The 25,869-nt window shown below is 38.9% G+C and overlaps 1 protein-coding gene across 3 annotated transcripts in view; it reads left to right on the top strand.

Moving 5' to 3' along the window:
• CCDC192 (coiled-coil domain containing 192) overlaps nucleotides 1–25,869 on the top strand; it is a 197,715-nt gene that overhangs the window by 16,969 nt on the left and 154,877 nt on the right. For all 3 annotated transcript variants that reach the window (XR_001179189.2, XM_013055554.2, XM_004737430.3), the window contains exon 3: nucleotides 14,698–14,805. Coding sequence is in view for 2 of the 3 variants with exons in the window: in XM_013055554.2 (XP_012911008.2) it covers nucleotides 14,698–14,805 (108 nt within the window). In the remaining variant the exon portion in view is untranslated. The remainder of the gene's footprint in view (nucleotides 1–14,697; nucleotides 14,806–25,869) is intronic.

Here is a 25,869-nt window from a genome sequence, read left to right as displayed (position 1 = left end):
AGCTGAGGAAGACAATAACCAAAGGGAACAACATGCTAGAGGATTCAATAGCAGACTGGAAGAAGTAGAAGAAAAGATTAGTGAGCTCGAAGACAGGGCAGTGGAACTCACCTCACAAAGCAGAAAAAAAAAAAAGAATTTTTAGAAAAATAAATAACTTAAGGGACCTTTACAACAATATAAAGCAAAATAGCATTCCCACTATAGAGGTCCTATAAAAAGAGAGAATGGTGTAGAGAGTTTATTTGTAGAAATAAATGATAGATGAAATCTTCCCTAACCTAAGGAAGGAAACAGACATCCAGATTCAGGTATTCTAGAGAGTTTCAAATGAAATGAACCACACCAAATGAGCCTCACCAAAGCATACTAAAATAAAAATGTCGACAGTTGAAGACAGAATCTTAAAAGCCGCAAGAGAAAGACAGATTATTATGTACAAGGAAAAGACCATAAGACTATCGACACTTTTTTCACCAGAAACTTTGCAAGGCAGAAAAGAATGGGTTATGACATATACAAAGTGAAAAAAAAAACAAAAAACAAAAAACACCCTAAAACCAAAAAACTTCTCACTAAAAATATTCTACGCAGCAAGTTTATCATTCATATCTGAAGAAGAGATGAAGAGTTTTCCAACAAGAAAGAGTCCTGAAATAATCCACATATATATGGTCAACTTATGTATAACATACATAAGTATGGGTATCTATTCAAAGAAAACGAAAACACTAAATCAAAAAGATATATGCCACGCACATGTCCAATGCAGCATTATTCATAATAGCCAACATATGGAAACAACCTAAGCACCCATCAAAGGATGAATGGATAGATAGATATCTCCCACTTTCTTTATCCATCCATCCTTTGATGGGCGCTTAGGTGCTTTAGTGTTTTCATTTTCTTTGACTAGACAGATATCTCTAAATATCTATCTAGATAGATATCTCTCATTTTCTTTATTCATATGTGATATATATATGATATATACATGTGATATGTGAGATATATATATATATAACATATTACATTACATATATATTACACATTACTCAGTCGTAAAAATCGGAAACGAAATTTTGCCATTTGAGCAACATGGTTGGACCTTGAGGCTACTATTCCAAGTGAAGTAAGTCAGACAGAGAAAGACAAATACCATTTGGTTTCATTTATACATGAGATCTAAGAAACAAACAAAACAAAACAGGACCCAAACTTGTGGATACAAAAAATAGTTATAGGGATGTAATGTACAGCATGGGAAATATAGTCAATAACATTGTATTAACTTTTTAAGGTGACAGTAATTAGATTTATTGTGGTGGCCATTGGGCAAGGTACATAAATGTCAAATCACTTTACTGTACACCTGAAACTAACATAATGTATGTCTTTTATACCTAAAAAAAAAGTATTGAAAATGTCATTACTGGCAAAGTTGTATGAAAACTATGATTCCTGTAGTTAATTTGGGGGATGCTATCAGAAATATGTATCGAGGGGCGCCTGGGTGGTTCAGTGGGTTAAAGCCTCTGCCCTCGGCTCAGGTCATGATCCCGGGGTCCTGGGATCGAGTCCCGCGTTGGGCTTTCTGCTCCGCAGGGAGCCTGCTTCCTCCCCTCTCTCTCTCTGTCTGTCTCTCTGCCTACTTGTGATCTCTCTCTCTGTCAAATAAATAAAATCTTAAAAAAAAAAAAAGAAATATGTATCAAGTATATACTCTTTAAAGAGTATATACTCTCCAAAATCCAGTAACTACTTTCACATTTGTATTAAGAAAATTAAAAATAAGTCCACAAGGATGTATAAATATGCTTATTACAGGGTTCTCCAACAGTAGAGAAAATTATATTCACAAAGTAGTATTTATTGTGACCTTTAAATAGATGGTAATTTTTAAACTAGAAATTATAGAATATGGGGGTGCTTCACTAGCTTAGTCATTAGAGCATGTTACTCTTGATCTCAGGGTCATGAGTTAAAGCTGTAAGCTGGGTGTAGAACTTACTTTAAAAAATTACAGTATAGGGACGCCTGGGTGGCTCAGTTGGTTAAGCAGCTGCCTTTGGCTCAGGTCATGATCCCAGCATCCTGGGATCGAGTCCCACATCGGGCTCCTTGCTCAGCGGAGCCTGCTTCTCCCTCTGCCTCTGCCTACCACTTTGTCTGCCTGTGCTCGCTCTTTTTCCCTCTCTCTCTCTGATAAATAAATAAAATCTTTAAAAATAAATAAATAAATACAGTATAGAACATCCATTATCATTCAAATATAGGTTATACTTATGACACATTGCTAATTGCAAATTATTCCAATTTAGCCATATATAATCATGTATACTGTGAATCGATGTTTTACACATTATGCATCTCCCGAGTAGACATATACAAGTCTAGAAAGTAATGCACATACACACACACCCAAAACAGAAAGTAATGCACCAACTGTGGTCTTGGTCTGCTAGGGCTGCCATAATGAAATACCGCGGATTGGGTGACTTCAACAATAGACATTTATTTCCCACCAGACACAGTTCTGGTGGCTGAGAAGTCAGAGATCAAGATGTCAGCATGGCTAAGTCCTGGCTTGAAGATGGTTGTCTGCTTATTGTATTCTCATATTGTTGTCTTAGGGAGAAGGCAGGGGCCGGGGGAAAGAAAGGGAAGAAGGAAAGGAGAGGGAGAGAGAGGAAAGGTACCAGAGGGACAGACTACTCTGCTTTATTCTTTTAAGGACACTAATCCTATCATGAGGACCCCACCGGGATGAGAACATGGAAATGCTATGGCTTCCCAGACACCACACCTCCTGTAACATTGGAAGTCAGGAACTGCCACTTATGAATTCCAGTGGGCAGGGGACACATTTGGTCCACAGCATGCAGCAGTCTCTGGGTGGTAGGAATCTGGAGGATTTTCACTTTATTTTTATACCTTTCATCATGTCTGAAGTTTTGGGACATAATACACAGATAATCCGTGGCACAGAGATGATGTCAATACCTGTCTTTTTCCTCCTTTCCTATCCTTATAAAATTGAAGTCTACTTTATCTCTCCTCCTTTTATCAACCTATATATCACATTATGAGCTCTTGCAGAGTAACAGATTTGATTAATTCATCTTTATTCCCCTGGGGTTTAGCTCTAGGTCCTACATAAAAAGAGCTCAATAAATGCGTGAATGATTCTCATGTGTTTGTTTTTGAATAACTGGACATATTGTGTTTTTCACTTAGGGAAGAAAATGTTCCTGAATCATACATTTAATGCAAAGGAAAATTAAATTGTAAGATATTTTTAAATTAAATGTGGTTCAGAACATTCTTTGGAAAGGAGCAAGCCCTGTTTTGCTTCCCTCAACTGCCTAAGGAAAATGCTATAAATTCTAGAACAGCCTGCTTTCCCTAGGGGCTCTTTCTACTCAGAATCTTCCTTAAAATAGAATTATCTATGTCCATGGTGACTATATTCTGAATCGTATTAATTTTTCTCCCTCTGAATAAAGCAGCATTTGGGCTTCTTGCCTTCAGATGTGTTCTGACATTCTTTTTTAATGATCATGTCCCTGAAAATCTAGAAAAAAGTCTCCCATAACTTTCTTTATGGCTGCCAAACATGTAATGCTGAGATCGAAACGGTCCAATCTCAAGACTGAGTTGCGGTTTAAAAAAAACAGTCAACGGGGCTCCTGGGTGGCCCAGTTGGTTAAGCAGCTGCCTTTGGCTCAGGTCATGATCCCAGGGTCCAGAGGTCTCCCTCCGCCCCATTCCCCACGCATGCTCTCTCTCTCTCCCCCAAATAAATTAAGAAAATAGAAAAAAAGAAAGAAAGAACAGTCTGGTACCCATAAGATACCTTTTAAATTCCTCAAGTTCCTAACCCTTAGTGTACAGGGAAAAAAATCGTCATCATTTACCATCTGGATCAAATAAACCCAACTAAGTTTTTTTAAAGTTCTTTTTAAATAAGTTACAGAAGAATAAAGGCATAGTTAAAAAAAAACTCATTAAACATTTGAAAAAATTTAAACATAGAAAATATCTTTGTTATTTAGTAAAAACTGTGGCACATAAACTCATAAAAGATGGGAAATTATGGTTATCCATCCTCTTAGTAAAAAAGGAAAGTCCAAGTTCTTGTAAAAAAATATTATGTTATGGGGCGCCTGGGTGGCTCAGTGGGTTAAGCCGCTGCCTTCGGCTCAGGTCATGATCTCAGGGTCCTGGAATCGAGTTCCGCATTGGGCTCTCTGCTCAGCAGGGAGCCTGCTTCCTCCCCTCTCTCTCTCTCTCTGCCTGCCTCTCTGCCTACTTGTGATCTCTCTCTGTCGAATAAATAAATAAAATCTTAAAAAAAATTATGTTAGACTCTGTCTTTTAAGAAAATACCCTATTTCCTATTTAGTCCTTAGAGATGTGTTTTTCCTTCATTGATTTGTGAGTTTGAGGATATTCATCTAAGTCTCTAGGAAGTTATGAGGTGAAAATGTATAGTGTATTTCACTTGCATGATTAATTCTATTATCAACATTAATGTTTATAGAGTTACACTGTCCAAAATAAGTAAACTGCAAGCCATATCTGTTATTTAAAATTTTCTAATAGCTACATTAAACACTTAAATAGGTTAAAGCAAAATTTTTAAAAGATTTTATTTATTTATTTGGCAACAGAGATCACAAGTAGGCAGAGAGGCAGGCAGAGAGAGAGAGGAGGAGGAAGCAGGCTCCCTGCTGAGCAGAGAGCCTGGTGTGGGGCTCTATCCCAGGACCTGAGATCATGACCTGAGCTGAAGGCATAGGCTTTAACCCACTGAGCCACCCAGGCGCCTAGGTTAAAGCAAATTTTAACAATATATTTCATTTAACCTGATGTATCCAAAATACTGTCATTTTAACATGGACCCAATTTAAAAGTGTACTGAAATATCTTACATTGTCATATATTGTGCTAAGTCTTCAAAATCTTGTGTGTTTTACACTTACACTACATCTCAGTTCAATACAAACTCAGTTCAAACCACAGCTCAAGCACTCAAAAACCACATATGGTTAATGGCCAGTGCAGGGCACAGTACCATTCAAGAGTGGGACTCTTCATCTTCACTTTCTGATTTGTCTACGAACTGGGCAATGTATTCCTTTGTCAATTTTCTTTTCTTTGGGCATTATGAATGGAAGACGAAAAATGCAGTATTCTCAACCATGTTTAGTGAAAGCCAAAAATATAAAAAATACTGTCTCCCCTTTTACACCTTGAAAAATGATTCAATACCTTTGGCAACATACTAGGAGACTAAAGGAAGATTATTAATTTTGCTATTGTATTGTATTTCTAGTCGATTCCACAGTATTAGCCTTTTTACACTGGCTGGCTCAGTGGAAGAGCACATGACTCTTGGTGTCTGGGTTGTGATTTCATGCCCCATGTTGGGTGTAGAGATTACACTTGCTTCCTCTTGCTCCACTTCTACCTCCCTCTTTTCATTTCAAAAGCCCAAAACAACAGGCTAGCAAGAAAGTTAAGGAAGGGAAGAAATTGAGCTGATATAGTAAAAACTTTCTTGACCAGGCAGAAGAGGGTACAGGCAGTAACCTCTTGTACTATGCTTCAAATTCTTGCTCTTACATTATGCATAATGATTTACTTTTTCCAAGAAAGAATAACCAGTCTAGGTATAGTCACATGATGCCAAGACCACTAGAGTTTGTAAGAGTTGCTGGCCTTTGTAATCAACCCTTAAGCTCTTTCCAAGGCTGTGAGATCCCAGAAGCTACCCATTAGAAACCTGAAAACCTAGAGGTTAAAAAGATGATGATCTTTGAAAAAACTTTCTTCTATGGCTCAGGGGCTAGACTAAGTATTTTTCAGTATTCCTAAATTTAATTATTACAGCAGCCCCCACAGACTTAACATTTTCTCTATCTTTAGAGGTGAGGAAATGGAGGTTGAATGAACAAAATTCATTCCAGTTTATATGAAGGGAAAAATGAGTTACTAAAAGATATGAGGTATTTCAATGGGTTCTCTAGGAAAGTTGGAGAACCACGCTTGGAGATCACGGCCAGGTAGCCACCTTAGATTCTAGGGAGGTACCTACCACTGGCGCCACAGGGTATAGGCCCCACATCACTTGTCACATCCCCTGAATATGAGGCTTACTTCTGAGTCTTCTGTCACTGCAGCCTCTGCAAACAGGATGATGACCCTGTCTACCCAGCCCCATTCCATTCTATTTGATACCTTTTTCATACCACTCTCGTCCACCTTGAAGTCTCAAGGAGGTGCAACTGGTTGATGGAGCCTGAGTCACAGGCCTACACTTTGGATGCAAAGGATGCTTGAGAGGGAGTTCCTGACTTTTCCACTTTGGAGAGATGGGATTCATAAGATGGGAAATTATCCAAACAGGGAAAGACAATCGGCCATCAAAACAGCATGACAAATGGCTATCTCAGGGTACAAGATGAATTGGGTATAATGGTCTCCTTTCAGAGATGAGAAAGTGAAGCCTACTGAGTAGCTAATGTTGGGCATGCTGTGTCCTCTTCTTTGATATGCTGGCCATGCCTCTTAGTCATATTTTGACTGAGGACCTTAAAAGAAGTGGAAATTCACAGCAAAAGAGAGCTCTCCCATCTGTCCTCTGCTTACCTTATCATGTTGGAATGTACTATGGAAACTCTTGCTGAACTTTTATCTGATCTGAAAGGATTCATAACACATTTCTCCTTTAGATCCTGGTAAGGAAAGGAGTCTGTGCAAATGCCAGTCTGGGCTAGGGTGGGGGAAGGCTTTTCATGGAAAAGGTTTCTCATGGAACATCAAGTTCAACTGAGGATCTTCTAGCTAAATTCTGGAACAGTATCATTAGAGTACAGAAGTTCTTACCATTAAAGTTAAATTTTTTGGCTTTTTTTGTTTTTTAAGTTTATTTATTTGGAGCCTAAAATTCGCTGGTGGAAAAAAAAATGACCTATACACCGAACAATCACAAAACTGTTGTTGATTATACACAGTATAGAAATAATTTATTTTCAAAACTGTTTGAAAAGCCACAGCCAATCTGAAAAATAAAAAGCCATAACGTCCCCCATAAACCATGCTGAAAATCCTTTTTCTGAGAGGCAAGTGCATTTCCTGAAAGACTGGGATACAGTAGGAACCTAAAAACATTGTTGGTTAATATGCCAAAGGACTCAAAATCTCAACCCAAGTATGATGTGTGGAAAAAAGAAATAATCCTGTCACAAAAAGATTCATCTATTCAAAATACTGTCTTTACTAATGGGAAAAGTATTTGTATTATTACATGTCCCACTGAACAAAAGTTTGATTTAAAAACAAATAGCATTTTGTTTTTTTTTTATTAAACCAAAATCCAAGATTTTTTCATTTTGTTCTTACAACAATCCTGTGAAGTAGGTAAAGAGTAGTTGAATTAATTTTAATGTCAGCTAATTCATTCACTCCATAATTTATCTGCTGTATAACTAGCTTTATACTGTTACTTTTTAAAATAATCGTAAAATCCGTATCACATTTTAATTATTTTTAAAATGTGCAGTTGAGTAGTGTTAAGCATGTTTACATTTTTGTGCAACCGATCTTCAGAACTTTTTCATTTTGCAAAGCTGAAACTCTATATCCATTAAGACCCTATTTTTTCCTCTCATTCATTTCTTAAAGAAATCAAAATTTGTTTTTAATAGGAAATTCTCTTGTTGTGTCCTTTTTATTATGAAGGAAATATAGAGACATTATTAAAATGTTTGCTTCTTGGTCAATAGGATGTGTTATCATTGGTTGCTGTGAGGTTTCAGTGACTAGAATCAGATTCCCCTGGGAAGACATGCTACTTGCTTTCCCCACCCGAAAGAGAAACTATATTGTTTGTTTTGAATTTGGGTCATTTCCTTAGGAAGAAAAGATTATTTTTTTTATTCATTTGCATGACTAACAGTAGGGGCAGCCAGAATGCAGTGATACTCTCATTCATTAAAATTTGATATTTTATTTCAAAATAAAAATTAAAGGTAGCTGGAATAAAAATGAATTCCTGAACAAGGAATCCATAATTTGGGCCACATGAATATCATTGAAGAAGATGCTTCAATAGTCTAAAATTATGTGCAGAATTGTGGTCATGTGCCTGTGTGCATGTGTGATCATGTGTGCATGTGCAAGCAACATATGCATCTGCATTTTTTTTCTAATAAAAATTTATGGATATAATCAGGTTCTAAAAGAGGTTTGTGATGCTCACAGTTCTAAGAAATTGTCTCATAAAATGAAAATGATGGAGGGTTATTTTGGGTCACAGAACAAATTCTGTAACATAATACGAACGCAAATCCAGGAGTCCTCTTACCCGAACACCTGAAAACCAGTCCCTGTTTTGCTGTTAATTTGACCTTGAACAACAGAAGATACATATTGTTTCCTAGGTCCCTCTTCTCCTCTGATACTATACATACATAGTCTCTAAGAAGCCATAAAGTGATATATTTGAGAAAGATCTGGAATCCTTGAAAACAGGTTAGTACTGCCTCTCACCTCTTTCTAACATCCACCAGAATACTCATCAAAGAGAAAAGAACAAGCCCCCAAAGCCAAGAACTGTATATTATGAATGAGCATAAAAAGATAAAATTAATCACCAAACTTCTGACATTCTTTGATTTTTACATTAAAACTAAAATCCTAGGATTTTTGTATTGGAGATAAATTCTAAGCTAAGAATTCTGGTGAGGGTATTAATACTGTCAGTCTTCTTACTGCTCACTTCCCCATTGTTTAGCATCATATCTGGCAAAGAGTGAGTCTTTAATAAATACTTTTTTAACTTAATGAGTTGAAATGCTTTGAACTGAATTAAAACAAGAATTAGCTTGTTAAGAGTTTCCGGTAAGCCATTTTTTTAAAGTTATTTACAAAGCTATCAAATTTCATATGGTCATTTCTCTTTAACTTCCATGGCAACAATCTTTTAATAAGTTAATATATGAGTCAACAATTCCTTTTGAATCCCTCTTCTTTTATTCTTTTTTATATCAGTGATGCTATAGAAATGAAAAAGTAGTTAAATCTTTCACAGGATGGAAGGTTGACCTTTAGAAATGCTCTCTCTCTTTTTTTTTTTTTTTTCCTAGAAAAGTAGTATCCTGCACATTGTTACAGAAACTTGATATTGAATACAGGTCCATGTTGGGCTTGGTCCAGAGGAATTCAGAGACCATAGTTCTGGAAAGACTGCCTGATAAACATTCAATTCATAATTTAACAGAGATGACTTAGAGGGTCTCTATACTTTTAGATTTCATAAGATTCCACAAGAATTTCCACCTCCACAATAATTGGGATTAGATCTCATAACACTGCCAACTTTTCTTTTTTTTTTTTTTTGAAGAAAATTCACTAAAAGAATAATTTCCATATATTATCACCATCATTTGTTAAAGAAACATCCTCTTAACACCAAAATATATAGAATGATCATAATCTCAGAATAAAGGACAGTTCTCTAAATGGGATAAATTTGGTTTCATGAAAAATTCATAATATTTTAAAAATTTTTACTTCTGTCCTTTCCTTGCTGTGGGTGGAGATGTTATCACAAACCAATGTGGATCCATGGGCTAGCATTTGGGAACCACTCATATTATTAAACCCTCTTGGCCAGAGGTTTTGTTTCCCTTTCAAGGTCCATTCTTTACCCTTTCCTTACTCTGCTCCTTTCCAGGCTAACTGGTCTCTCTAGAGTTGTCATTCAGGATCACTCACCTTCTGCCTTTTTTGGGCTCAGTGCAAGGGAGATACAGAAGAACACGTGGTTAGAGAAAAGGAGATCAGGCTGTTTATTCCACTGGTCTGTCCACCACTAGGTCTGAGCACAGGTGCATAGTGGTTCTATTTCTCTAACCAGGATAACAACTCATAGACATGGCCTTCTCCTCAATCTCTCTTTCTAGAATCCATATTAATACTCTGCATTATCTCTTTCCCTACCTCTCTAATTCAAGGTGAGGCAAAGATGACCTTCACTTCTTGGGAGTGCCCCGCCATCTTTCATTTCGGACCTTAGCTGTGTGCACAGGTTTGCATACAGTCCCTTCATTAAACTCCCCTCAACCACTCCACTGGAGTGACTGTTTCCCGCTGAGATGTGCCCAATACATGCCTCATTTAAAGAGGAAAAACTGTGGCCTCAAGAAGTGAAACCCAGAAGTCACACAGCCCAAGGGATGCAGTGCAGTCCAGAATGAGGCCTACCAGATTACAAGCAGTATTATGCTTAGTCAATGCTCATCTGTCATCTTCCCAATGTTGATCTCCCTACAGGCATGTTGATAGGCACTTTCTTTCTTTCTTTTTTTTTTTTAAGATTTTATTTATTTATTTGACAGACAGAGATCACAAGTAGGCAGAGAAGCAGGCAGAGAGAGAGGGGAAAGCAGGTTCCCCGCCCAGTAAAGAGCCTGATGCAGGACTCGATCCCAGGACCCTGAGATCATGACCTGAGCCAAAGGCAGAGGCTTTAACCCACTGAGCCACGCAGGCGCCCCAGATAGGCACTTTCTAGAATCTTCTTTCCCCTGGACTTTGACAAGAGTCGCAGTTGTGTTCAATTTTGAATAAAAAATATCATATTAGCAGACTATTTAGGCAATTCCAACAAAGAGGAATACTGTTTCCGTTAGAATGGATTGAAATGAGGAAAATATTGAGTTTTTAAATGGTTGCCTAAAGAGAAACTGGCAATTTAGCCCAAGATACTGTTGCAAAAGTTAAGCATAAAAGGGCATGACAGTGACGAAATTTCCACCGTAAGATGAATTCTGATCACCAAACAGGGTGGGTAGGGATAACATCAACCGTCCAGAGTAAGGGGTTGAGGTAGGAGGCTAGGGAAAACCTTCCATCAGCATGAGAGATAGGAGCAAGTCACAGTAAGGTAAACACGTTTACAGCCTTCAGTGCCAGTCAAGCAGGGGGAAAGCATAGAAGAGACATCAAGTGTGAATCTTGACCATTGCGAAATGTGTTGAAAGCATGTTTTATCTGGCATGAAGTGACTGCAACACTGAGTGAGGGCTGCTGGGGATCCCTCCGCATTTGAAGTTCCAGGTTGCTGGAAACATTCAATTGTCTTCAACTGACCCATATCAAGATTCTCTCCTGTGAAGACTTTCTTGGCAATAAGCACACCTTTATTTAGCAATCGTATTTTTAAACAAATGCACACACATATATTTAACACATTAACTTTGTTCTCACTGCATGCTTGAATTCCCCACTGCTGCTGTTGGATCATTTGCTATAGCACAAGGGCCTCTACAGGGACATTCTTTTACTAGGGTTTAAAAATAAGCTAGGAAGTATTCATATCAAATGATTCTCTTTAAAGGAGTTGGGGGAAGGAATTACTAGTAATAACATGAACTGAGCATTTCTAAGTAGTTACCTGCTTTAGCCTACTCAGTCTTCAGAACAACCCTGCCATCATCACCCAATTCATGGTCACCTCTTGGCTTTCTGCTACTTAAGCGTCTACCTGGTCTTTGGTGAGCAGAATTTCCCTAGGGCTCTAACCCATGCCAGCATCCTAGGCTGGATACATGGAAAGGATTGCTCAAAGAAGCCTCTCAGCAGGATGGAGTGCTCCCCTGGTGCAAACACTGTATTTGATGGCTGAGCCTTCAATCCATCAATAACTACTTAATGGGATCCTACTAAATGCTCAGTGCTGTGCAATCTGACTTCTGCAGGCAGGACCCTTTCTACCCATGTTGCACGTGGATTGAGAGGTAGGGGGAGGATCTGGTTCAGAGACCTTGAACCAGTCCCTAAGAGTACAAGGAGTGTGTATGGCTGAGGAAGAAGGGCAAGGTCATCATAAGACAATGAAAAAAAAGAATAAATTTTTCTCCAGATCCTCAAATGAGGAACTTTAACACATATGCATAAGACTCTCATGTCGTCATTGGAGGCAAAGAGTTTAATTTGAATTCTTAGTTTGTAGCATTCTTTTAGTTCACTCATCTTGGTTATCTTAGTTACCTGTACTTAGATGATTGGCTTGATATTTAGGTAGAAGTTTTTAAGACAAAAAAGTAGAAGTTAAAAACGGGAATTCCCATTGATCGCTAGAATTTACCACCTAAAAATCCACAGACAGGATCAAAACCCAAACACTTGTGTGTGTCATATATTTTCAACATGTGATGGCATTTAAAAGACTTTTGATTAGTATAATTCACTCATCAGTTACTTTAGCTACTGAAACAGTTTTATATTCATAATAAACATAAGTGGCTTTATGTGGGGGTCTGTCCACGTGTACTTGAGGCAGAAGGAACTTAATGGTAGAAGTCCTTTTTTCTGCTCTTCTGGCTTTCCATCCTGCAAAACTAGGACAGTGACTAACTACACCTAACTTATTTAGGGTCCTTGAAACAACACACCTACCTCTAAAACTTCAAACCCCATGTATGCCTTGTTTCTGAAACTATTCTTGGTTTTATTTTTATTCCTTTGTTTGGTAAATGGGAGCTGCTTCCTATTCAAGAGTGCTTGCCTGGAGTGCCAGGGTGGCTCAGTGGGTTAAGCCTCTGCCTTCAGCTCAGGTCATGATTCCAGGGTTCTGGGATCGAGCCCCGCATCAGGCTCTCTGCTCAGCAGGGAGCCTGATTCCCCCTCTCTCTCTGCCTGCCTCTCTGCCTGCCTCTCTGCCTACTTGTGATTTTTGTCGGTCAAATAAATAAATAAAAACCTTAAAAAAAAAAAGAGTGCTTGCCTATTATATCTGTGTAGATATATGGCTTTTTATGGCTCTTTCCCTTAAGGGAGTTCGAGAATAGGAAGGCCAGTCAGAGAGTAGAGAATGATAGCTTATAGCTGGAGCACAGGTGTCCAAGATAGACCCCATAATTCAGTTTGCTCAGACTCTCCCCATTCCATAACACAGGGTAATTTCTTAAAACCACGTGTATAAAAATTCTTACGGTATTTACTAGCACTTTTCAGGTAAGTCTGTTTGGCTTACAATGCTTCTCTCTTACTGAAAATGATTGTCCTTGGCTAGCGAAATCTGGGATGTTTGGAGACAAAGTTCTGGAGAAACAGACCAGTTGATCTTGCTTGATCTACTCACTAAAGATTTAAGAAACTTCCTCTTGAGAGCAAACATTAGTCAAGAAGTTTTCTCCCTGGAAATAGCAACTAGATCCAGAATTCCCAACCTTTTTGGAACAGTTTGGTCTCTTGACATTTCCCCTTTCTACATAAAATGTTTTGTAGCATGAATTATCTATAGGTGTAAATACACAAGAGTTTTGTGTTGAGGCTCATTTTTTGAGATTTATTTTTTCTGGACTGACTTTTGAAATGTATTGGAATCATTATGGGATGCTGAGGATCATTGATTTATTCCAAATATTGTTGTAGCCCAAGATGTTCATCCCCCAAAGTCGGCTCTGTGTGGGGGGCGGGGTTGGGGGAGATTATTCAGCCTTATTTGATCTAGGATCCAGGCTGTTTTGGAACGTAGCACCATTTCTTTGCCTTGTATCCTTTGGAATTTCTCAGAGGCCCATGGCAGGGCCTTAGGGTTCAGAGTACTGTACAAACAACTACAGGACCTGAATGAATGCTTTATCTTTATGGCTGGTTCCATTTACCACCAGATGGCTCTACTATACCACTAGGAAATGTATAAAAATGCATTTTAAATTGGTGGGCTCCTAAACCAAAGGAAGAAAAAGCAGCAGTCCAAAAAAAAAAAAACAAAAACAAAAAACAAAAAACGAAAGAAAAAGAAAAGGAGAGAAAAGAAAAAAGGAAAAGAAAAGAATGAACACAGTTCTTTCTTTTATGGGGTTAATTGGAAGCAACTATAGGAGTCCGAGCATTCACAAAAGTACAGAACACACCCAAGGTTGGAGGAAGGTCATAATCTTAGCACGTATGAGGTCTCCCTTTTCAAGTTTTCACATTGCTGTGTAATTACTAATTAATTGTCAAGATAGCCAGAGTCGTCAGGAAGTACTCTAGTCTCAGCAGGGCCTGTAACTGATACTTCCATACTAATGTATACTCTTCTGCTTGGCGATGGGAAAGATCAACTGCAGGAAAACTTGGAGAGGCAAAGTCTCTCTACATTTGCTTATTCCAGTCATCTTAGCCATATTCCGGGTCAGAATCATCTGATTCTAAACCCTGTGGTTTCTTTGCTTTAATGACACTTGTGATAAGGAAGTGATGATCAGAGGAAACCAGCTTCTCTATGTTCACATGGTTCTGTTCCTCAGGATAGGTGAATGCTAAAAATAAAGGCATTCTAGGTGATAGCTCTCACTAGAAATGTGAAATTCTCGTTCTGGCCTCTTGAAGGGAAGTTCTGTTTGTATCAAGAACAAAAAGCTGCAGATGAACCAAATTCCAGTGTGGGTAATTTTAGTCTCACTTTCCAAAGTCATTTGTTGTCATACTTTAATATGTGCTTTTTACCCTCCCGTTATACATTAAACTGTTAAGTAAGACTATTGTTTTTTATAACATTTCACTGTTTTATTACTCTGTTGAAGAAAAGATGATTTGTATGAGTTTATTAACCCTGTCCTTAATCCATAAAGTTGCTTAAGATACACTCAGGAAGCTATCCATATCAAAAAGTAATACTTGATTATTGTTTTAAAGAAAGAGTCCCTGGAAACTGGACAGATGGCATTTACTTTGGCTCAACTTGAGGCCTTGGAGATTTGCCTGAAGGAAGCAGAAGAAAAGGCTAAATCCTTATCTGAACAGGTAATACCTGTCATTCAGACTAGAAATATATTTTCGTCAAGCATTCAGTAGAACGAGTGTGAGTCTAAATACATGTTTTACAAAAACCAGAAACAGATCTATAATTACAGAGAGCAAACTGACAGTTCCCAGAGGAAAAGGGGGTCAGGGGATGGGCAAAATGGGTGAAGAGGAGGGGGAGCTACAGGCTTCTATTTATGGAACAAATAGGTCATGGGAATAAAAAACACAGCATAGGTAATAAAGTCAGTGATACTGTGATAGTACAGTATGATGACAGATGGTAGCCACCCTTGCAGTGAGCATAGCACAACCTGTAGAGATGGTGAATCACTATGTTGTACATCTAAAAATAATGTAACATTTGTGCCAACTATACTCAAGGTAAATCAATCAATCAATCAATCTGTGTTTTGACCTCTCCACCTATTGATACACAAACACACACACAGAGGACTTCATTCATTTTAGATATAACAATACTTTAATCTTTATGGACCTTCCTAACTATTAAAACTCCTTTTACATTTCTATTTTGATTTCCATTCAGTCTAGCCCATGAGGTAGGGAAGCCATCTTTAAGCCAGTGGTTCTCCTGAATCAGCAAAGTGTATTTGCATTATACACAGATAATCCCAAAGGTAAGATAAAACCTACAGTAACCACACTGGAGAAATTTTCTCAAATTATCTGAGGAAATAAAGTTTTTTCAAATACTGGCTTCCCTCTTGGGTTTTTAAAACCTACAGGAGCTGTGGAGGCCAACCTGAAAGTGGGCAGTGTTGGACACTCTAGTGGAGACCTGCATCCACAGCAGAGCTCTGCTCCCAGAGACACTTACTATGGGTATCAGCAAAGCTCAGACCAGGGACTGGACCTTTTCCCCAGTATTGTGCTTTGCAAATAGCACAGTGCATACCGCAAAGCCGAATGTCACTCTTGCCCTGTTGCCAGAGCAGGGAGGCTTGGCCCCAGGGGCAAAACTACCTGGAGTCTTGTGATCCACTTCTGGTGATCACCGTGGAGGAAAAAGGACAGAAATGTTACAAACATTTATTGATTTATCATGAATTGGTATATTTTTGTTGTATATTATTATGAAAAACAATTTTAAGTTTTCTTTTCATAACAAGGTCTGTCTAGCAAAATTGGATTGCATAAAAAGTTTTATAAGATTTTTTGGCGGAAAGTAGGAGAGATGTGCCTGTGTTACAAGAAAAAGATGGGATTGGGAGGGAGACAAACTATAAGTGACTCTTAATCTCACAAAACAAACTGAGGGTTGCTGGGGGGAGGGGGGGGTTGGGAGAAGGAGGGTGGGGTTATGGACATTGGGGAGGGTATGTGCTTTGGTGAGTGCTGTGAAGTGTGTAAACCTGGCGATTCACAGACCTGTACCCCTGGGGATAAAAATATATGTTTATAAAAAATAAAAGATAAAAAATTAAAAAAGAAAGAAATATAATTAACATGTAATGTGGTGACACATGCAAATGGCCTCCATTTCTTTTTCCAATTTACCAAAAAAGTGCATCTCTTACTTTGGGATATGTTTATTGTTTACTGACCAAGTATGATTGATGAAAAACTTACATCAATGAAACAAAGGGTGTTACCTAGGCCCAGACCCATTTGGAAAAGTTTCTTTGTTAGCCACATGTCCTAACCCTGGCTTACCAATGGGTCTTTCTTCTAAACCAAACAAAAACAAGTCTCAAACTATAGCAAAATTATGAATTATAAAGATTATGCTGATGAACCAGAGCCTGCAAACTTGGGAGAAAGTTTGAATGGCTAACAGAAACAGGGCACCCCAGTCCTGATTAGTTGCACTGAGAAGATTTTGCAATCGAATGTCTTTTCATAATTTCTCATTTAAACCACTAAAATTCGATTCACCCATTTACCACTCATCTCTTTTGTTTTTTATAAAGTATGTATTTTTGAAGATTTTAGTTGTTTGACGGAAAAGAGCAGAAGTGGGGTTGGGGGTGCAGAGGGAGAGGGAGAAGCAGACTCCCCGCTGAACAAGGAGTCCGATGTGGGACTTGATCCTAGTCCCTGAGATCATGACATGAGCCAAAGGCAGATGTTGAACCAACTAAGCCACCCAGGCAGCCCTGAAATATTTTTTATCTAATACAGTTAGCCCCTAATACTGAAGATTCTTAGCTTGATGATGTCATCTGTAATATCAAACAATTACTCCCATTTTTTTGATTATTTAGCAGATTAAATATATAAAATGGAAACTGGATTTTACTCAACTTCTTTGTACCTACAATGAGTAAGATGCTAGTTGGGTGTTTGGAGAAGAAAGACATAAAAGGAGGGCTTCTGTACCCAAGTAACTCACAACCAAAAGAATCATTGAAAGAGTTAGTGAGTGAAAACAGCCATCTGTATGACTTTAGATAGATTGCACAATAGCACTAAATTGCAGGGTCTGTATGTGTTATTTTCCTGAAGTATTGCTTTTGGAGTTGCCTAATCAAGTGATTTTGATTGGAAGTTGGTAATGGTTTGTAGAAAAGGAAGGTATGATATGTTAAAAAAAAAAAACACATTATAGGCATTTTGAATGTTATGTTTTTAATTAAATTGAGTACTTTATTAGATTTGGCTGTCTCTATTATAGTTGAAAAGGTTAATTAAATAGAGACACTGTTCTCAGAGGAATTAATCCTGAAATTTTTGCTTTCTTCAGTATTGTAGCTTAGTCTTATTCTTGAGCAGATAAAAAGTTTAAGAACATTCCCCTCTCCCTCTCTTTTTAAATTCAAGAGATATTTTTTTAAAAATGTGATGGCAGAAGAATAGGAAAAGAGAAAGGGGCAACTGACCTTTCTTAAGGCTAAGATAATGAGAATATTTCAAAATGGGACACCTGTGTCAAACAATCAAACATTTGTCCACTGGGTGCCACTGTCTTCCTTAGCAGGCTGTGCCACTAAGTGATTGCAAAAAGAGAAGCTGTCACTAATATTTAAGACAATGATGTGCGTGTGTGTGTGTGTGTGTGTGTACGTAGGAATATTTCTGTCAGTATCCATGTATACATGTTAAATCTTCTTTTAAATATTATTAATTTAGGACTTGTTACAAGGATGGTGGGAAATGCTTGCTGGCGTTCACTGGTAATCCAAATCATTTTGCCAGCCCTATGGCTGAATATTAGCCAGGCAGTCTGGCCTGGTAGGCTAGAAACAGGTAGGGGAAGCAGAGGAGATGGTGAGGACAGAGATTTGTGCTGGAATCAAGGAGTGGAACATGGTATTGTCAATAGTTGATACCGCCTTTGGGTAAAGAGTAAATTTTACTGTTAGCCAAATTGTTACTTTCTGGCTTTGCCTTAGACTAGAACATAAAATTAACTTAGAATGGAAAGTATAGGTGCCCAAGGTTTCATCTGCACTAAGAATCTATTGGTCCTGTGCCTCAGTTTACTTGCACTGAACGTTTCTAAGGTCAGCAAGGTCCAGCAAGTTCTTTGCTGGTTCACTATGAAGAAGAAACCTACAAATAGTGAGGAAATAAGAAGATTGTGCCCACTTCCTCTGCGACATCATACAGTAAACAGAATTCTTTGTTGGTTTCCCTCTAGCTAACAAATTTTTCTTTACTTCTCCGCTGTAATGTCTCTGTTGTCAAAATAAACACAATATGAGATCAGTACAACTTGCAATTAAGATTTATAGTCTGAGCTATTTATAGCTATAAAAATTTTGCAACAACCCAGGGGGCCAGAGTAAGAAAGGGCCATGAGAATCAAACGCCTATCCTAGGTAATACAATAAATAACTCATCATTAGCAAGTTTTGCGAAAGAAAATACTTGATTATATTTCTAGCAGGTTGAGATCAGTGGGAGGAAATGTCTGGAAATTTTGGTAGTAGATAAAGGACCAGGAGGGGCAGGTAGAAACAAAGGTAAGTGTTAGAGGATTAGACAGAAGGAAGAATAAAAAGGTCTCTGGAGAAAACAACAAAAAGCAGTTCTTCCATGTGTGCTGGCTTCTAGCACTACTACAGATGAGAAGATGAAGAAATGGGCTTCGGTGGGCTGTAGTTTATGACCGAACAAATAGACCCAACTGCTTCTGTGCTGGGATCCCAATGCTTTTCATGCTAAGAGAGTCTCAGGAAAGCCCAGAGTTTGACAATGGAGCACAGATCCAGAGGTTCCCCCAGTGCAGAGGGACTCAGCAGGGAAGTTCCTGAGACAGTTCCTTTGGCCACAATTTTGGGCCACGTCTCTCTCATTCATTAGCAGCTTCTGGTTCCCAGCTCCTAGCAGCAGACCCAGGAGAGCTCAGGCTCCACTACTTGCTTGCTTAACGAAGGTGAGCAATTCACATAATCTCTCCAAGTCTCAGGCAGCTGTCATATCTGGAAGTGGGGTGGGGGCACCTGGGTGGCTCAGTCAGTTAAGTGTCTGACTCTTGATTTCAGCTCAGGTCCTGATATCAGGGTCGCGAGATGGAGCCCTGTGACTTTGGGATTTGCGCACAGCGGGGAATCTACTTGAGATGCTCTCTTTCCCTCTGCCCAAAGCCCTCAAATAAATAAACAAATCTAAAAAAATACTAAAAGGGTGGGGGTAAACATACTTGTTTCAAAGGCAGTTGTGAAGTTTAAATGAGAGGGATATCTGACTTTTAGTAGTTTTTCAACAAAGGTTCATTCATCTCTACTTTCAGGAGTTGTAACAAAAATATGTACCATCCTCTGTGTCATGTATCATGGGCTAATGTGTGTGTGTGTGTGTGTGTGTATAAGGACTTTCTCATTGTTGCTGGTGTCTCTCAAAGTGTTTGCAAGACACTTAAGTTGTAACACAGCACTTCTTCAGCATTCACAACCTTAGAATCTTTTCTGCAGGAGAGCTCCCCTCCCACTCCATGCCCCTTGTCCTAGCTTGGCTATATGAGGATCCAGCATTCTCTTTTACTCTTTCTCAGCTATTCATGTGGTAAAGGGACCCGAATACTTTCACCTTGTTCATCCTTTCTACTTCATCTCTTGGGTCTTCTGTTTCTTCCTGCTCTCTGATTTTGCTCCACATGGGAGCTAAATGGGCAGCACTGGGATGTGGTCATTTCAGGGTTTTAGGGGGGAAACTGGGGAGCAGGGGAGATTTGTAATAATTCCTTCGCCAAGGAGGTGAAGCCAGTAACAACTACATAGTCAGATTTAGCTTCAGGTGTCTTATGGATATAGTACCGAGCGAAATATTAGCTACATTAGTTACAAAATATTATTACACACTAGTTGGGAAAGAGGCATAATTTGATGCAAGAGCTAGGAGGTGGGAAGCTTGGTGGGAAACTTGACTTTTTTTTTTTTTTTTTCCAAAGCATTGTTTTTCCCAGGTAGGAATGAGACATAGACAAGCCACAACAAGGAACCCCATTATGGTGTTTTGCAGCATAGAGTTAACTTTGCCTTTTTTGTTTCCATAAAGAGAGAATTATTGCTGATACTCCTCAGGATACAGAGACATTTCAATGGAGAAGAATATGGTAGTATTTCCCAGTTTTTGGAAAAAGCTTGTGTGAGCCTTTTTTTTTCCTTCTTGGTAACAGCTCATGTGCCAGCTATGCATAATTTTTCCCTTACCTGATAAGAAGGACATTTCTAAAGGCCCTAAATAAAACTGGTAACAGGGTCTTCTTGTATCCTGACTGTAGCAAACTTGATCAGTTATGTTACATTCAAAAAGGACTGCTTTCCTTTACTTTCGCTCCCTGGTATCTCCCTAACATTAACATCCATCTTAAAAAATAACAGAAGCAATAATGGAGATAAAGTGTGAAAGGGGGATGATGGATGTGGGGTAGGGTGTCTAAGCAATCCCACAGGAATGCATACCTTGTGCCAGACCCCTGCAATGCACTGTAAATGGTAGTCACTGAGTAGAGGAACTAATATTTATTAAGCACCTACAGTGTTCTGGGTAGTGGGTTTAGATGTACAGATGCTTCATTTAACCAACACAAGAATGCTAGGAGGGCCACAATTATGATGAGCCCCAGGAGGAACATGGGACTCAAAGACATTAAGTCATTTGCCCAAAATCATACCTAAGGGCTTTTAAAGTCACAGTCCCTATTGTTAAGAACACACAGTCATAAGACAATGCCACTTAAAAGAAGTTTCCCGCTCAAGCAGCACTGAACAAAAATTAATCTCCAAACTAGAACCTGGAGAGTTCATTGATTGTTGGGCCTTACCCTCAGAGTTTCTATTTCATTAGATCTGGGGTGGGGGCCAACAATTTGCATTTTTCATAGTTCCCACTCTAAGTTGAAGTGAAGTTCTAGTCCTAACCCAGTCTGTGGGTGAGAGGTCCTCTTCAATCTTGTCTTGTGTCCCAGTGGCACAGAACTGATTGAATCAGTTAGGACTAGTCTTGGGAACATAAAACAAACAACCCCCCAAAAGAGTGGCCAAAACAAGTAGATGTTTATTTTTCATTCATATAATGTAAGTCAGGACACAGGCAGCCCAGGACAGGCATGGTAGCTGCTTCACAACACTCAAAAGCCTGGGCTATGTCTCTCCATGCATTCACAAACACGGCTTCTGCTCTCAGCATCCAACATGTACCTGCTGCAGCCATTTTGAGAGGAGAGATATTGAGAGAAGGGGCAGAGAGAGAAGCAGACTCCCTGCAGAGCAGGGAGCCTGATGCAGGACTCGATTCCACAACCCTGGGATCATGACCTAAGCCCAAGGCAGACGATTAACCGACCGAGCCAGCCAGGTGCCCTGCTGCAGCCATTCTATTCACGTGTCAGGCAGCATGAAGAAGCAAAAAGCAGATGCAAAATAGGGAAGGACAACTGCCAGCTGTGCAGCTCCTTTCAAGAACTTTTAAGAACTTTTCTCAAACTGACCACTGCTATTTACGTGGAGGCTAAGAAAACGAATATTTAGTTGGGTTCATTGCCACCCAAAGAGTATGGGAATTCTTCTAAGAAGGGGAAAATAGATAAGGGGAAAATAGATACTAAGTTGGCAAATAGTGATCTCTGCCTAGCTCATCCAACCCCTTGACCATACCTTTGCACTTGGTGCTTTGTCCAGGTAACTTCGATATTCTCCTGCATGGGATATCCAGTTTTCCCAGTACCATTTGTTGAAGAGGCAGCTCTTTCTCCACCGAATAGTCTTGACAGCCTTATCAAAAATCAATTGTGTACAGATGCATGATTCTGTAGACTCTCAATTCCATTCCATTGCTCTATAACTCCGTGACTTTTAACAGATACTTTTGGTTGGAAATCCCACAAAAATTTTTGAGAGGGAATTTAGATTTGGTCTTCTGGGTCCTTTACTAATCCTTTTTTACTGTGAGATGCACAGTGGACCTCTCTTACTTACACAATAGCTGGAAACTGAATGACTCTTCTAACTGATTTTCTACTTTAAGCATTTAGTATGGCAAGTAAGCAAACACGCACAAAGACAAAAGACTACATTTGACTCTAATAATCCAACATTATTTATCAATTTTTACCTAAGGCTCTAAAATAAACTCCCATTATTTGCTTCTTAGTAGTCAATCAATATTTCCCTTAAGTATGGGAATAGAAAAAAAATAAAGATCTTCAGCAAATTTTTAGATGCTAAATATGTGTATGAATGGCTAAAAGTGACTTGATACATACTGAGATTGCCCCCCAAAAATGTTCTGGTTCTTTTTTCTTTGTTTAAATGCAACAGTAGATCCCTTGATGTCAAATTTGTTTGAAATAAGTAATGTGCCCTTGGTAGGAGTATTCATTTCTGCAAATGCTCAGAAATTATGCTTGACATGCCAATCTGAAATCATGAGGTTTTGTGAATGAGTTTTTGTTTTCCAGTCTATTTGGAAGTCTACTTTAATGCCATAACATCACAAGCTGTCTGTTTGACCTGGAATGGGTTTCCTTATCACCATGAAACCTAGTTACTGGGAACTTCATTTAACACTTTTGTTCTCATTGAGTTTATGGCAGAATTCTCTCTTTTACACACACACACACACACACACACACACACACACCCTCTTATCTAAGCAGGTGCCAATTTTTACCCCCTCCTGGATTGCTGGGCATTAATTGAGAGCTTAAGGGAATGCAAGGGAAAAAAGACCAGCTAGTGAAGAGATGTGTTGTTTTGAATAGAGTCAGGCACAATGACAAATGGGCTTCTGTTGCTATTGTTGTTACAGGCGGGATGCATGGACTGCTGGCCTGTTACATAACTAAAGACTTCCTTTTGCTTGTAAATGTCAAGATCAAACAGAGGTCAGTTTTAAATAGCTGACTGGGCGCTAATAAATGTGACTATCTTGTCTAAGAAAAAGCCAAAATGCCTTGTCCTTATGAGTCATGGCTCTGGTGATAAAAGCAGGTGTCTTTTTGCATAGACATTTTCTTTACAAGCTTTCTCAGAGAGGGCAAACTAACTCTCACGTTCCTTAATCTCTGCAAGGAAATTAGTAAATTAGGTATATGCATTATATCAATTATTCATTTATTCATTCAGTAAATACTTACTAAACCTGTACTGTGACCCAGGCATTTTGCTAGGTACTTCCGGATATGTTGGCTCATGCATTTCTTCCGAAGGCCCTGAGAAATCTTATCCCCATTTTGCAAAGGAAACTCTTTCATGGGTTTGCAGCCCTCTTATCTACTCTTCCTAGACATTATTCCTTGGTGACCAGCCCTAAGGGCACAAAGTCTGCCAAGAATCACCTCTTCATCATAAGTCCTGATCTTCCTCATTACCCCAGAATGGAATATCCAACTACCTACTGAGTAGTACCACCAAAGTTCTCATTCAACTCAAGCTCTACCTGTTCATTAGCTTCTTGCTTCAAACCTATTTCTTCTCCCACATCCCCTAAGACTGGGACGGGGGTCCCCAGCCACCCTGTGACGCGTATCAGAAATCTCTGCTGCTTTGATTCTTGTCTTTTCCTCATCCCACACATCCAGTCAATTGCTAAGTACTATGAATGATGCCTCTCAAGGAGTTCTTGAATCCATCTTCTCTTCTTTATCGCTACCATCATTGCCCTTGTTCAGGCCACCAATAGCAGAAGCTTTCTTTATGGTCCTTGTTTAATGACTCCTCAACTCTACAGCCAGAGGGAAGATTCCACAACACATATTTCTCCTTGGCTTAACTCCTAAATTAGTTGCCTTTTACCATCAGGGTCAAATCTATATTCCTTAACTGATCCTACAGAGTTGGTCAGAGTCCCTACTTGTTCCTTCAGTTTCCTCTTACAACACTCACTGCTTATCTGCATTATACCACTTTTGATTCCTTGCGTGTACGATATTCTCTCTTACCTTTTTCTCATTTAAGGAAAAACGAAAGGCTTTGTTCCTACAGTCAAGTTGTATTTCATATATCCTTTTCATTCTGCTTCTGCCTAGAATTTCTCCCACCACTTCCTCTTACCTTCTTTCCCATTATCCACAAAATCCCAACCAACTCCTGTTTTCAGATCTTCAGTTAGATGCTGCTTCCTCAAAAACGCTTTTCTTCTTCCTTCAGTTTGGGGTCAGATAGGCTTCCTAGGTACTCATAATCCATCTCCTATTTCCACATCAATTGTAATTATCCTGCTATACAGTGTGCCTCATGGAAGAAGTTTAGAGAGTGACTTCTCTGAGTCTCAAATCAAGTTCAAATCCAACCACTTATCTCTCTGGTGTCAAAGTTCATAGCCCTTCCAAAATAGCAATTTGAGTCAACCTATGGACAATGGGGGAGCCATTAAATGGGAGCATATAAATATTTGCACTTAGAAAACACTGAGGAGGCTAAGATGAACATATCTGTGAAGTGACCAGAGTCAGGCACATTGATGTGGGGGCTCTTTCAAAAATCCAGTTTGGAAATGATAACTGCCTACTAGTTCTGAGGAGAAGATAGAGACAAAAAATATTTAACAGTTGGATTTAGTGTTTAATTAATGGAAAAGTAATAGTCAAGACAGATCCCAAGTTTTAGGTGCCTGGGTGATCAGTGGTTACCCCAACTATCTTATATTTGAATCAATAAATATTAAAGGTGATTCATTTCCTCTGAAAGGCTCTATGTAGGCTCAAGTTACGCCATGTATGGTCCGGATTCTTCTCAAAGCCTTGTAATTTAGATTTCCTCAGTTATATCTTGTGAATATTGTAGTCCTTCGATATTATATCAGAGCCTTAACCCACATTTTAGCAATAGGTTTTTCTCCTCCCCACTTTTCAAGGAGAGTCTTCCTGGAGAAAATTTTGGATGTCTGTGTGTTTTGTATGAAGATCTCATTTATTAACCTCAGGAACTGTTTAATGTTTAAACTTGGAGTTCTATAAATGCAAGTCTCTTGCCATGACTGAATGGATGCACAGTGGCAGGTCAGTCCTTGATACTCTTTAGGAGATATTCAAAGTCAAAACTATTTGCATAATACTACTAACATGTTATTGGCCTTTTCTACTATCATTCTTTAACAAGCAGAGGTTTCCCAGATGTTACACCAAAGATTGAACATAGAGCAGGTATCAGAATCCAGCTGTGCTGTATGAAGCTAGATGTTGAAGATGTTTGAGGAGAAGAAACTCTAGAATGGCAGAATGATGGCCCCCAAACCAGAGAGCAGAGTCAAAGCTGAGCCCGACCAGCCGGGGGAGTCTGTGTCCTGTTGTGTGAAAGTGCTCTGAGAATGTGCTGGAACTTGGACCGACTGGGTGTAGTAACCTAGGAATGAGTCCTAGGCCACTAAGTTGTTGACTTTAATTTCTCTGAACCTGGTATTGTTGCTTTTTGATGTTTACTTCCAAGCATTTGACCTTTATATCCAAGTCAATGATAAATTGCCTCACTTTCCCCATGTCTCATTTCTCTCTGATATTCTTATCTGTTGATAAGACACAGCGAGTTTTTTGGAGATTAAAGAAATCTTAGGAATTTCTATGCCTGGGACTTTATATTTCAATTATCGATTGATCTTTTGGTAAATATTTCTCTCTGTTTTCACTTAGAGCTTAAATGTTCCTTTTTTACTCAGAGT

The sequence above is a fragment of the Mustela putorius genome, unplaced genomic scaffold (genome assembly GCF_011764305.1).
Source record: "Mustela putorius furo isolate JIRA1106 unplaced genomic scaffold, ASM1176430v1.1 tig00000145_pilon_pilon_pilon, whole genome shotgun sequence".
Classification (NCBI taxonomy): domain Eukaryota; kingdom Metazoa; phylum Chordata; class Mammalia; order Carnivora; family Mustelidae; genus Mustela; species Mustela putorius.
The sequence above is the reverse complement of the archived record's forward strand: the minus strand, read 5'-3'. Positions and strand labels throughout refer to the sequence as shown.